The sequence below is a fragment of the Nyctibius grandis genome, chromosome 3 (genome assembly GCF_013368605.1).
Source record: "Nyctibius grandis isolate bNycGra1 chromosome 3, bNycGra1.pri, whole genome shotgun sequence".
In the NCBI taxonomy this organism is placed as follows: Eukaryota; Metazoa; Chordata; class Aves; order Nyctibiiformes; family Nyctibiidae; genus Nyctibius; species Nyctibius grandis.
Window position 1 is genome coordinate 112,064,080 of NC_090660.1, and position 12,918 is coordinate 112,076,997.

The window sequence follows — 12,918 nt, forward strand, 5'->3', positions numbered from 1 at the left end:
TATGACATTGAAATGTTACCCAACCCGCTGGACATCAACTTGTTTAGGCTGCAGTTCCCCAAGATAGAACTTGAGTTTTTTGGCACTGAAGAGACAGAACAATCTTCCCATCTACATCACTGCACGTGATGACTCTGAGAGGCACAACTAACACCAAACACACTGTCCCCTCTAAACACACCTTTCTTCAGGAGGAGATAATCACAGATGTACTGCTCTTCTAAGAGTCTTTCCTGCTGAGACAATAGTTTTTCTAGCAAAACTGACACAATATTTCTTCTTTAACACACTGTTATCAAAGAAAACCTCTTGTGCTGTTTTTTTGGTTTTCTTCTAGAGAACACTGATCCAAAATTACTTTGCTTTGACACCACCAACAAGGATAATAGTCATGTGACACTTTCAAGCAGCTTGTACACCAATGAGAATCATATCCTGTCATTTAGTGAACAGCACTGATGAACTATGTGCTGCCCTTTTCCCGAGAGAACCTATGAGACTCTGTGGTGGGTTGACCTTGGCTGGATGCCAGGTGCCCATCAAGCCGCTCTATGACTCCCCTCCTCAGCAGGATGGGGTGGGGGAGAAAATAAGATGGAAAAAAACTTGTGGGACAAGATAAGGGCAGTTTAATAAAGCAAAAGCAAAGGCCATGTGTGGAAGCAAAGGAAGACAAAAGATTTATTCTCTACTTCCCACCAGCAGGTGACGTCCAGACACTTCCTAGGAAGCAGGACTTCAATAGACGTGGCGGTTGCTCAGAAGACAAACGTCGTAGTAATGAATATCATCTGCCCCCACCCCCCCACACACCCCCTCGCCCTCCATTCTCTTAGCTTTTATTGCTGAACAGAGATCATATGGTATGGAATATCCCTTTGGTCAGTTTGGGTCAGCTGTCCTGGCTGTGTCCCCTCCCAAGATCTTGCCCACCCCCAACCTACTGGCCTTTGGGGGTGAGCTGGGGTGAATGTTGGAGAGACAGCCTTGATGCTGTGCCAGCACTGCTGAGCAGTAGCCGAACCACTGGTGTATTATCAACACCTTTTCTAGCTACCAATAGCACTGCTATGGGGAAAATTAACTCACATCTCAGCCAGACCCAATACGGACTCCCTGTTGTAGGAGACAATTTTTTTCACATTTATATCTCAAGAACACAGATAGGTAGAGTACCTAAATGTATCAAAACCTGATGTCCTCAGAGCTTCTCTATAATACTACTGTGTGCATGTCCACAGAAGGCGAAAAGCAATATATAGATTCTGTCTTTGCTACTGATTTTGGAGATAGAACATTGACACAATTTCAGTGGCTGTGTTGTTCCAATAGGAAAACACATTTGTTAAGATTGGATTTCTAAGTTACTTAGGGAGAAAAGACAAAGAACAATAACAGTACTTGAATATTATGAGCAGAGAAAGTGAAGATTTGTCTATTATTTGCCAGCATCAGAGACCTCTTTTTGAAAATTTCACATACAAAATCTTTAAAATATCACAGAACCCGTTGGGACTGAAATGGTGATGAAACATTGAGAATTTGTGGCTTTTTTTGATCAATACATGCTAGTATAGAACTGGCCACTCAGGGCCTCCTGGTCCTTGTCCTCCCCCCACCCCCAAGCTCTGCACTCAGCAGCAGGAACCTTACCCATCTTCCCATCATCCCCAGGTCAAGAGGAATTGCTCTCCAGAGAAGAATAAGCTCTTTTAACCTTATCAAAAAGAATCACACACCTTCCCAAACTGACTTCATTGAAAGTCCACTCACCCCAGAGCCAAGGGGCACCAGGATGAGCGATGGACTCCCTTGGGCTGCTCTTCTCTGCTCTTGTCCCTTTTAACACCAAAATCTCACTGTATTTTGGGGGCTCAATGAGACAGATGATAATTCAAGCACTGCCAACTGAAAATGTCAGCTAACAGTGCTGGAGTGACATGAGAGCAGTTTATAAATGTGTCACTCTTATAAAGAGCCTAATCCTCCCCTCTCCTGGGGGCTACTGATTTATGCCTCAGAGAACCCTACTGAGCATTAATCATACTGCAAACACCAACTGCTCCCTCCACCAGACATCACTGCTCCTGAGGAAATGAGACTATCCATAGGGAAGAGGACTCTCGCCACTGACCCATTCAAAGATTTTAGACATACACTTATGCAAATCTTTTTCCAAGTTGGAACCTAAATTTTAGGTACCTGTAGTCATATTCAGGCAGTTAAAGGAATGACTGGTGCTGTCCACAATTCTAGCTGATATTTCTTCTTTTCACATGGTCTTCCCTTAAGTACCTGCGAGTGACACAGTATATGAGGCCAGAGAGACCATTGGTCTGAATCAGCATGGCCATTTTTGTGTTGTTTCTAGCTGTTCAAACCGAATGCACTGAAGCTCAGCCTCTTCTGTCAGGTACTTAGAGGTGTGTCATCATGGCTAAAGTTTAAAGGCATTACAAAGCATAAATGATGAGTGTTTGCAGGTTGCTTTGGGAAGCTCAGATCAAAGACTTGCCATCCATCTGAAGGGTCAGCACTGTGCACAGCTGCTCAGTGGGAGTACTCCATTTTCCTACCGATTGCAAAGAAACAGTGAAGAAACCTGAGACGGGATGAAGAAAGCTGCTGACTGCTTGAAAGCCCTACTAACTTTGGATTCAAATCAATTAATTCAAGTTACTACTTGTTAACTGAGCTGCAGGAACTGTCTACATGTGGACTCTCAAGCTAAAGCAAAGGCAACATGATACATCCTCCCTTAGCTCTCTGCTTGCACAGTAGAATTAATGACCTGGCATTATGTGATACTTGTAAAGACTGAATAGCATGCAGATAAACAACAATCAAGGTCAACCTGAAATGCATTCAACCACAGCAACCTGATCAAGTGACGATCCACCAAAACATTCATCTGTTTGAAGGTTTGAAAGAGGTGTGTATAAATGGTGAAAACTCAAAGAACTTCTTAGAAAATAATCTACCCATTTCCTGGCACTTTCTTGCCCTGTTATTTTGAGCAATTTTTGCATAAAGCAGACTCTTGCCTCTTAAGATGTCTTTTTCTACTGGTAATAATTTCTCCTTTCTACACATCTGTATCACAGATCTTAATTTGCTGTCAGGGAAATAATTTAGCTAAGAGAAGTGCAGACATGGCCATAGGAATCATGAAAGTCTTCAAGAATATAAATGCTAGCTTAATTTAAGAAATTGGGCCAAATCTTAAAACCAGACCCATTAGATATTAATCAGTGAAAATTCAGATCTCATTTCTGACTCATTTAAAATTGAAGCACAAAAGTTACGGCAGAATCAGGATGTACATCAGTCTTCCTGCCAGAGCAAAAGTTGAGCAAGGATGCCAGGATCCAAGCAATTAATTATAGACTAAAAGACAAGAATCGAATTGACAAGAATTGACACCTGGCTATAAATGTAGGAACTTTTTCAGAATAATAGAGAAAAAGAAAAAAAAAATATATTGCAGAGTTATTGATTCCTGATTGCACTGCAGAGCAAAGCTGGCAGCAATGCCATAACCAGGGCAGAGGGGTGAATTATTTTAGAGTTTGAATGACAGCTGTCAAAAATATTATGACCCTTTCAGGGCTTGAGAGACTGAAACAAGCTTGAAAACTGAGCCACTCACATAGTTATTAAGCCATATACAGACATGTGGTAAAAACAGAGACACTAGAGTAAAGCCAGCCCTGTGATATCAATTTAAAAGGCAAAAGCAATACCACGAAACAAACCCGTCTATGTTTTGCCCTTATTTACAATGTTCATTAGGTTGGATTACTGCTCTATTCAACACTGAGTAGGAACTGCTTTGCTCTTACAACCTGACATTGCCAGGCAAGAGATGCACCAGGCAAATGTCAGAATTTCTGTTGTGTGTGTCAGAAGAGTGTGCCCAGACGTGTCTCCTGCTGGGAAGGAATGACAGAACTGTAAATGCCAAGTACCACAAAGCCACTTGCCAATCTTTCTCTCTCTGCCACCTACATCCCTCATAAACCCGACATATATGGGCTCTGATTGCACTTTTTGGTGGGTTATTGACGTGCCCTGCCTTGAAAGAACTTCTTCCTGGCTCCACATAGTACTTCATGCCCTACCTGGATGTCTTCTGCTATGAGGGAAAGGTGCAGCATTAATGTCATCAGAAGGGGCTGAGGCTGACCTGGCAAAATCCCATTTTGCAGAAAGCTATTCTGCTGTCCTGGTTTCAAACTCCTGTATTTAAAACTCTGAGAGGAAGATGGTCTTTACTTCCCTAGGGCAGATTGCATTAAGGGGCATTCCTCTGCTCCTCCAAATACACACAGTGACTACAAGTGCAGGTTTTGTGAATCCTACTGCATTGCAAGGCACGGCACACACAGGCACTGCAGTGCATGAGGTACTAAAAATCAAAAAAAAAACCCAACTCAAAAAACTTATGGTCTGAAAGTAAGGAAAAAACAAACACCAAAGACAGATTGTATAAAATTATCTCTCTTAACTTCATCCTCATTGGTCAGGTTACAAAAAACATTTAACCATGTAATAAGCCCATAAATGAATTAGGCAAGGAAAATTGTGATTGCAAAGGAGGAAAAAAAATAATCCAAATTAAACGAATATTTTCTAGTTTTCTATAATAATTAATTCAATTTAAATTCAAAACAAGACAGTTGCGTACTTAGGAAACAGATACCTGGAGCCTGATTATTGCTTTTCCATACAGACTACAGCCCTGCTCTAGAGATGCTGGCCAAGATGGATTTTTAACTGTACATTAAGTATTACACGTTGATTGCAATTAGAGCGGAACTCCTTGCTCAGGATATTTCACATTTTAAAAGTTTATAATGGTTCAAAATGCAACTGGTCAAATTCACAAGAAAGGAATGCATCAATGGCTTTTAAAGATTAAATAACTGCTTCCTAGATCAGGAAGCCTTTGAGCTTCAAGTTGCTGAAGGCTGGGAGAATATTCTGCTGAAGGATCACTTGTACACTTCCCTGTTGTTCTGCTCGTCCATAGCTGAGCATCACTGTCAACCATTGCATCAGCTACCAAGAAGGAAAACACTTTTAATCCTCTGGGCTCTTGCCCTTTTATTCACCGACAGATTCTAAAGCTGGAAAGAACAGTAAGTCCACAGAGTTTAAGGACCTATATAACAAAGTCCATGTGCTCAGTCCAGTAACCTTTGTCTGACTGAACTGCCTCTTGTAACTGGGGAAGGCACCTTCTGCCGCAGTGACTTCTTCCAAGAAAAAGGCGCAGAGTAGTCAAGTCATCTTTCATTCTCTCTTTCTTTGGTTAAATAGTTCGAGATGATTAAGTTGTCATTGGAAAACATAATTTCCAACTGTCAAATACATGCAGCATTTTTCTCAAAGTTTATTACTTCTTTTTCCTATAAGTAATGCTTAAGACTTAGGATTCCAACAGTCTTGATTGTCACTTTGTGTAATTGTGCACTCATCCAAATGAGTCAAAAGGAGGACACAGAAGGTCTATCTAGGCTAACACCAGACAAAGACATTGTTAAAGGAGGGACTCCTTTCAGACTGCTACTGTGAAACTGTCCTTTTAAGATGTTCACTGATGTTGTACCATAAAAGCAAAAAGAGCAGCTGCAATGTTGCTACAATACAAGCAATGTGACCCAAAAGTTCCTGGGCTGTTTTCCTGAGGTGTCAGCAAACAAACGTATAGACATAAGTCCCCAGGAGTTTCTCTGTGTCCTCTGTAGATGCTCTTCTCTCTCTCTGCCGTCACAACCGCCCCAAGGGAGCAGTGACATACTTACAGAAGGGGCCTTGACAGGCAGAAGTCAGGACTCAGAGCTCTCCTGAACAGCTGGGTTCTCTGCATGCACTGAGCCAGCAGCCGATGATGCCACTGCTGCTGAGAAACTCAGGAGAAAAAGTGCTTTTTGCTTTTCAAGATTCATAAAGTGATCTTTCCTGTAGAAAGAATGGGCTTATCTGCCAAAGTCATGTCTAATTTGTGGTGGGCAAAAAAAAGGTGCTTTTTTTGTCTTTTTGAGAAGAACCATTGATTCAGTATCATTATTGCAAAAGTAGAAACACGAACAAGACTTTATATGTTAATGATCATAATGCTCGTTAGTGATGAGAGATACTAATGGCATAATTTCTTTAACCCACTGAATAGCGATCTTCAGATTTCTCATTGTGGCTGCCCTCGTGAAAGATAAAGAAGCCTACCTTGAATATCATGCAAATGGAACTTAAACCACTTGAATGGGGTGGCTGGTGATGTTTCTTTTGCCTCCAGCATAGAGCAAACTCTTTGATGACAAGTTAAATAGAAGTTCTGGCCAGTCATTACTAAACTTCAGATTTTATTCAGTTATGTGTCCTGTGACAATCAGTATTTTGTAACTAGTTTCCTAGTTTGCTTTCTTCCCTTTATTTTCTCTGAATGGTCATGTAGAGCTATCATACGTTAAAACCCAGCTGTTCTCTATCTCCCTAAAGTATGTGAGACAGTTTTATATGAAACAGTTTGTTGAAGTAGTTGAAACTTTAAATCCACTGATACTTTAAAATCCATCCGCGTTGCAATTCAGAATACAAAAAATGTTCACTACGGACATGGAAATTCTGAAAATGTTCTGGTTTTGGAAATCTTCAAAATATAAATGTGAAACCTCCTGCACGTAATTTGGGGTCAATCTACATTAAGAACAGTTTATAATGATCAGAAAGCATACTTGTTCCAATATAACTCAATGCAGGTTTTGGCTACATTTGCACTGCCTGAGAGTAACTCATATTTTAGAAGCTTAATAATTAGTTTCACAACTGATCATGAGAAGTAGAGCATTATATTTTTCCTAGGGCTTTCATTAGTATCTCTAGGTTCTCTTCCCTCTAGACATGCATCTCTTAACAGAAGATTAACTCTGGTTTTCCAATAGAGTCTTATTGTAACAATATTTTGGTTCTCTAACTTTCTCTACATAAAGGATACTTCAGCCACAACAACCCCATGCAGCGCTACAGGCTGGGGGAAGAGTGGTTAGAAAGCGGCCCGGCGGAAAGAGACCTGGGGGTGCTGATCGACAGGCGGCTAAACATGAGCCAGCAGTGTGCCCAGGTGGCCAAGAAGGCCAATGGCATCCTGGCCTCTCTTAGGAATAGTGTAGCCAGCCGGTCTAGGGAAGTGATCGTCCCTCTGTACTCAGCACTGGTGAGGCCGCATCTTGAGTGCTGTGTTCAGTTCTGGGCCCCGCACTTAAAGAAAGATGTTGAGGTGTTGGAGCGAGTCCAGAGGAGGGCGACCAAGCTGGTGAAGGGTCTGGAGGGTCTGACCTATGAGGAACGGCTGAGGGAACTGGGGTTGTTTAGCCTGGAGAAGAGGACACCTTCAGAGGTGACCTTATTGCAGTCTACAACTACCTGAAAGGAGGTTGTAGTGGAGTGGGAGTCGGCCTCTTCTCCCAGGCAACGAGCGATAGGACAAGAGGACATAGCCTCAAGCTTCGCCAGGGGAGGTTCAGGTTGGACATTAGGAAGCATTTCTTCTCAGCAAGGGTCATTAGCCATTGGAAGGGGCTGCCCAGGGAGGTGGTGAGTCACCATCTCTGGATGTGTTTAAGAAAAGACTGGACATGGCACTTAGTGCCCTGGTCTAGTTGACATGGTGGTGTCAGGGCAATGGTTGGACTCGATGAGCCCAGAGGTCTCTTCCAACCTGACTGATTCTGTGATTCAGATTAAAAACTGTCTAGATTTAGTCAACTGTTGATAAAATTTGTGATTTCTAGCCGATAGGAATATTTAACTATATGTAAAAGAAATGTTATTACATTATAGATTACAATGACGGATCACATTTTCAGACCAGACAAATGCAGAGTAAAATCAAAGTAATGCAACTAAAATTATTCTAGTTGCTCTAGATTTAAATCAGCAGGACAGATCACTATCTGCACTCATAAGCAGTGTCTCTTATGTAAAAAAGGGATAAAAACATATGTAGAATTTATATATATAGATAGATATGTGCCAGAAGAAAATCCATATTTAATCAATCTAAAGGTCCATCTCACTGATATCATCCTCGCTTCAGTGCTGGCCCAAACACCTAAGTAAGTACACAAGTGTAGAAAAATATTTACAGATTTTTCTCCTAGCAATAATGTAGAGCTCATGATAATCCTCATCCAAACCAAGTGAGATGGTACTCGACATCCTTCAACGGATTTTTTTCTTTCATGGATTTGTACAATTCCTTCTTGTACCTAAATTTTGGCATCCACAATGTCATGCCAGCTTTTCCAAAGCTTCAGTACACCTCGTGTGAAGAATCATCTTTCTGTGATTGTTTTGAACCAACCCCTGCTAGTATCAGTGGAGAGCATGATGTAGAAAGAAGGCACATTAGTGGGCAATGACTTCATCCTCAGGTGGAAGGATAGCATTGCAAAACAAAACAATAAACAAAATCTATCAATCCTTTTGTGCTTTCTCTAGGGTAGCTCCAGAGGATAGTTCAGGCTAAGAAATCTACGCTTAAATTATTGTAAAAGGTCCCAGTGGGCCTCAGTATAACGCAGTATCTACTAAGTACAGCAGTGATATCACACGTGCTTTATGCAAGTCTGTGTGGGAAATGAGAGATCTCTAAACCAAAGTTGTCCCCACCCTTCATTGTTTTCTGCTTCAGTGCTCCTACTTGCTGTCTGCAGGAAAAGTCCCACTGATACTCTTGGGTTCTGGCTTTACCAGTTGGAAACCCTGCCATGGCAGCAGGCACACAGACCTGGATGCTAGAGTCCTTTGGGTGATAGAAATTCTGTAAATCTGATAATCGCTCCTTGAATAATGGCCTAGCAACCTTCTAAAGAAGCAGACACCCAGAAATGCTTTGTATCAGACAGAGTTTATAAGAAATAATTTATGAGTCATTCTCCTAGAGAAATGAGGCATTAAAAAAAAGGGAAAAGAAAAACTTTTTTTGTGTCTTATGCTTTACATTTAAAGCACATTCTTTACGGGGAAAATACACTATAGCTTAAACTTCACTAGTGGGATGAAGTTGCTTTGATGTCTCACCTATTTTGGTAAAATTACAGCCTAGTCTCTCTACTACAAACCAATACTCCTTTTAGGGGTGGATAAAGAGCAAAGATCACCAGAAACCCATTTTTATTTTTCTCCATTAAAAATCTCCAGTTGTTTGTCTCCTGGTCCTCAGGAGGGCTTGGCTCCAGGGCCTCTTTGGAACATCTCAGTATATCTGTGGGATGTTGGATTGCACCTGACCCTGCTTCAGTCTGGGGTCTTAATTACCACTTCTGCATCTCTAATACATATGGATTTACTATTGATTAATTAGCATTGCTATGATATCCATATAAAATCAAACACAACACAAACAGCAGAGAAAAGGATAATAAGATGTTTTGCTTGAATACCACCTTGGCTTACATTTAAGGATCCATTAAGGAAGCTATTTCCAAGCTCAAATACCCTTTAAAGGAAAATATTTTTGAAGACCAGACCTGAATATGCAAGCTAAGATAAATTTTTCTTGCCATTATCAGCTTCCTAAACTGTCTCCCAACCATCTTACAGAGTTAAAGGCTTTTACCTGTGGAAACTGTAGCCAAATCAGCGCTTGACAGAGACCGCGATGATTATGACAATGAACAGCAGAACGGCCAACGCAACAGCGAGAAGGCAGCATTTCATCTTCCTGGCTCGTAACTAAAAGAGAAGAGAAACAAAGAAATAAATGCATGAACATTTAATGGGAAGATGGAGGATAAATCCATGAAGAAATTTTACTATTTTTCCATTGGTAGGACTATTCGAAACAAGTAAATAGAACATGGGAAAATTGTCTCTTTTTTTCGGACTGAACCATCCTTCTGGACAATCCAGATTCTTCCTTTTCAGTGAAAATCCGCCTTAAATACAATCACCTTCTCTGCACTACTTTCTTCCCGCTCAAATCATTGTTTGTGTCACACTAAATTTCCAGACTCTGCTTGGAGGGCTGGACTTGGGTAAGGCTATTCCGTTTGATTTTGGTCTGGGGGTGTCAAATCTGCTTTCCGGCTGTCAGGAGAAGACTGTCTCCTGCAAGATAAAGAGGTCTCTCTTCACCCTGCCGTGCAATGAAATCCAGCCAAGCAGTAAGGCAAGCTGTTTACAGGGTAGGCAAACATAACTCCAGCATAACCACCTTGATTTTGTTTAAGTTAAGATATGGTAAAAGAGATTCTACAGGGTTTTAATTCTGATGTCTGCTTCTACTTAAACCCATCAGACTTCCCAGTGAGCTCCATGGCCATAATGCTGTTTGTCCCCATATAAAATCTTTTCCAGATAGTTCAATTCCTGTTGCTTCCTTTTGGATGGATTAGAAGAAAGGTGTTTCCATGATCCCACAGTCTCGGTAATCCTCTTATCAACACATTAAAAAAGTAACTTCAGTGAGACACAGAGTCAACTCAGACATTTTCCTTGAGACCAGATCAACCAGTCCCCCAGCCACCAGACTTAATAACATCATCTTGACCTGATAAACCAATTGCATCTGTCCAGAGTTCTTAATTTCTCTCACAACTGAAGCAGCACTCTCACAGGAAAGATTGTGTCAATATTACTACCGTTAGCCACTTTTCCTTCCTTTCTTCCTCTAACTGCTGTAACCAGCCCTCCCAGTCTGCCTCAGATCCTTTGCTAACTGGTTTACACCACTCTGCACCACATTGCATTTCCAATAGAGCCATAGTTCCCCAGCTATTTTGTTCTACATATGTTTTAGTCTCTTACACTGCAAGTGACATTAGACTCATCTCTTCCATGGGTGCTCCAAAGCCCAGTGGTTCATTCCTTTGCAACCCTCCAAGGGCCTGTCCGTTTTGCTGTGCAGAGCTGGAGAAGTGCTTCCAGCAGAGAACTGTGATGCATGACCTGTCTTCTCCTCTAGAATCAATCACCAACCAAACTGAGGGTTTTATTAAAGCATGGATTTCCAGATTACTATTTTTTAGCAAATTAAAATACTATGTTGTCCTACCTCCATAGCAGATAATCACTGATTCATCTTGCCTCTCTATTTGCTTTTCAATTACTCACACAGAAATATTTTCTTCGGGTTTGGAAAAAAAATGGTGCTTTAAATATATCATTCCATGTGCATGTATTAAGAAGGATGTTTTTGTCAGATATTCTAGGAAGGAGTGTGTGTGGGGACACTACTCTCCCCCCCCCTCCCAAAACCCTACTTGGGGGCACACATTTGCTCACACAGTTTACTGTGACCCTTCGGGGAGAACACAGGTGCACCAGGGCTATGTCTCTAACAAATTTTTTTCACCCACAAAATTATGATTCTTCGTAGTGGCTCTGCACTCGCAGCCTTCATTTCTAGAGGGGTAATTAAAATGCATTCTGAAAGCTGAGTGCATGAGACAACAGGCCTTCTACGGCATCCTCTTTTCTTTTAACCTTGATTAACTCCAAGTCAAACTAGGAAACCTCTGCTTAAAACTGCAGACTGTCTTAAAACACCTAGATGTCCTTGTCCACTTCCAAAATGCCAGATCCTATGTTTGGTCAGCAGAGGATGCTAATGGGTCATTTAGCTTCAAGCAGCATTCTCAAATATTCCTAATAAGAGCTTCAGAGGCTGTACAGTTATCACTTCAGATGGCTTTTCCATCAGTCTCTTTGCTAAGAGATTCTCTTGTTTTGCTCTTTCTAGCACTGCAAAATCCTATTCACTCTTATTTTGCACTTTATGTAGTCTCTCCCACCCTTGTTTTTTTTCTTGTTTTTAACCAACATAAAGCAAGCATAAAACTCAACCATAAACAGACTAATCAGAGGGTAGGAGAGATGCAGCCAAGCCTGTATTCTGGTATTTTGTTCATATTTTATGATCTTGTCCTGGTTGGTAAGTCAGGATAATGATTCCTGCTCTGTTTACAACATCTCTTAGTGGATTTAGTATTACTGTCCTTCACAGTCATATAATGTGTTGCAGGATTCTCCTGTTAGTTCCTAGTTCTTTCTTTACTTTATATTTCTATAAGGAAAATGTTCAGTTCTTTGAGTCCCTTTGGCCTCCAGTCATAAATTTGTATGTGCTGGAAGAGCAATAGAAGCACAGCTTCTGAGCCCTGCCTGATCACACAACCTTTTCTACACACACTGAGGAAGAGTGGCCATATATCCCAGCTTCTTTTTGTCACTTAGGTGGAAAAATACTGATACATGAGCAAAAGGCAGCAGGTCCCTTCAAGGTACGGATGCACACGCTGCCTCAGGAAGGGCTATGCAAGCATCACTTCACATATGACTTGACACCCCATGGAGTTCACCAACCCACTGTGAAGACGACAAGTCTGCATTTTGGTGAGCTCTTATGACCTGCCCTTACCAGAGGAGAAAGATGTTAGCACAGAGCAGGCTGGACAGATTGTTCTGTTCACCAGATAAGATCTGCAGACCATGCTATGGACACCCTCACCTGAATGTTACATAAATATACACTAATAAACATAATAATATCACGTATAATGAACTCTGGTTATTATCCCTAGTTTAGGTTAACAATCAGATTGTCGAAATGAGATTATAAATGGTGTCTTAATGCCATCACTGTCATTCTTGAGGGAAGTTGGGAGAAAACCAAACACATCCCTGTATCTTTAATAACCCCAAGGCACCAATGCACGCTGGAAGCACAACATCAGAAATGTAAGCACTCAAGAGCTAGGAAATGCTAGAGTTTATGTTTCCCATGTACGCATATACAGGTAGTATTTTTTCCTCCTCCCTCTCAAGCAGGATCACTGTCTTATTCAGTAAATGGGTAATTATTATGCTATGTATACTATGCATGTTTACAAATATTACTTATCTACTCAAGTT

General features: G+C 41.2%; 1 protein-coding gene across 13 annotated transcripts in view; it reads right to left on the bottom strand.

Moving 5' to 3' along the window:
- TSNARE1 (t-SNARE domain containing 1) overlaps nucleotides 1–12,918 on the bottom strand; it is a 533,773-nt gene that overhangs the window by 58,669 nt on the left and 462,186 nt on the right. For all 13 annotated transcript variants that reach the window (XM_068396751.1, XM_068396752.1, XM_068396747.1 and 10 more), the window contains one exon: nucleotides 9,623–9,738. In XM_068396751.1, the coding sequence (XP_068252852.1) occupies nucleotides 9,643–9,738 (96 nt within the window). In that variant the 3' untranslated portion in view covers nucleotides 9,623–9,642. The remainder of the gene's footprint in view (nucleotides 1–9,622; nucleotides 9,739–12,918) is intronic.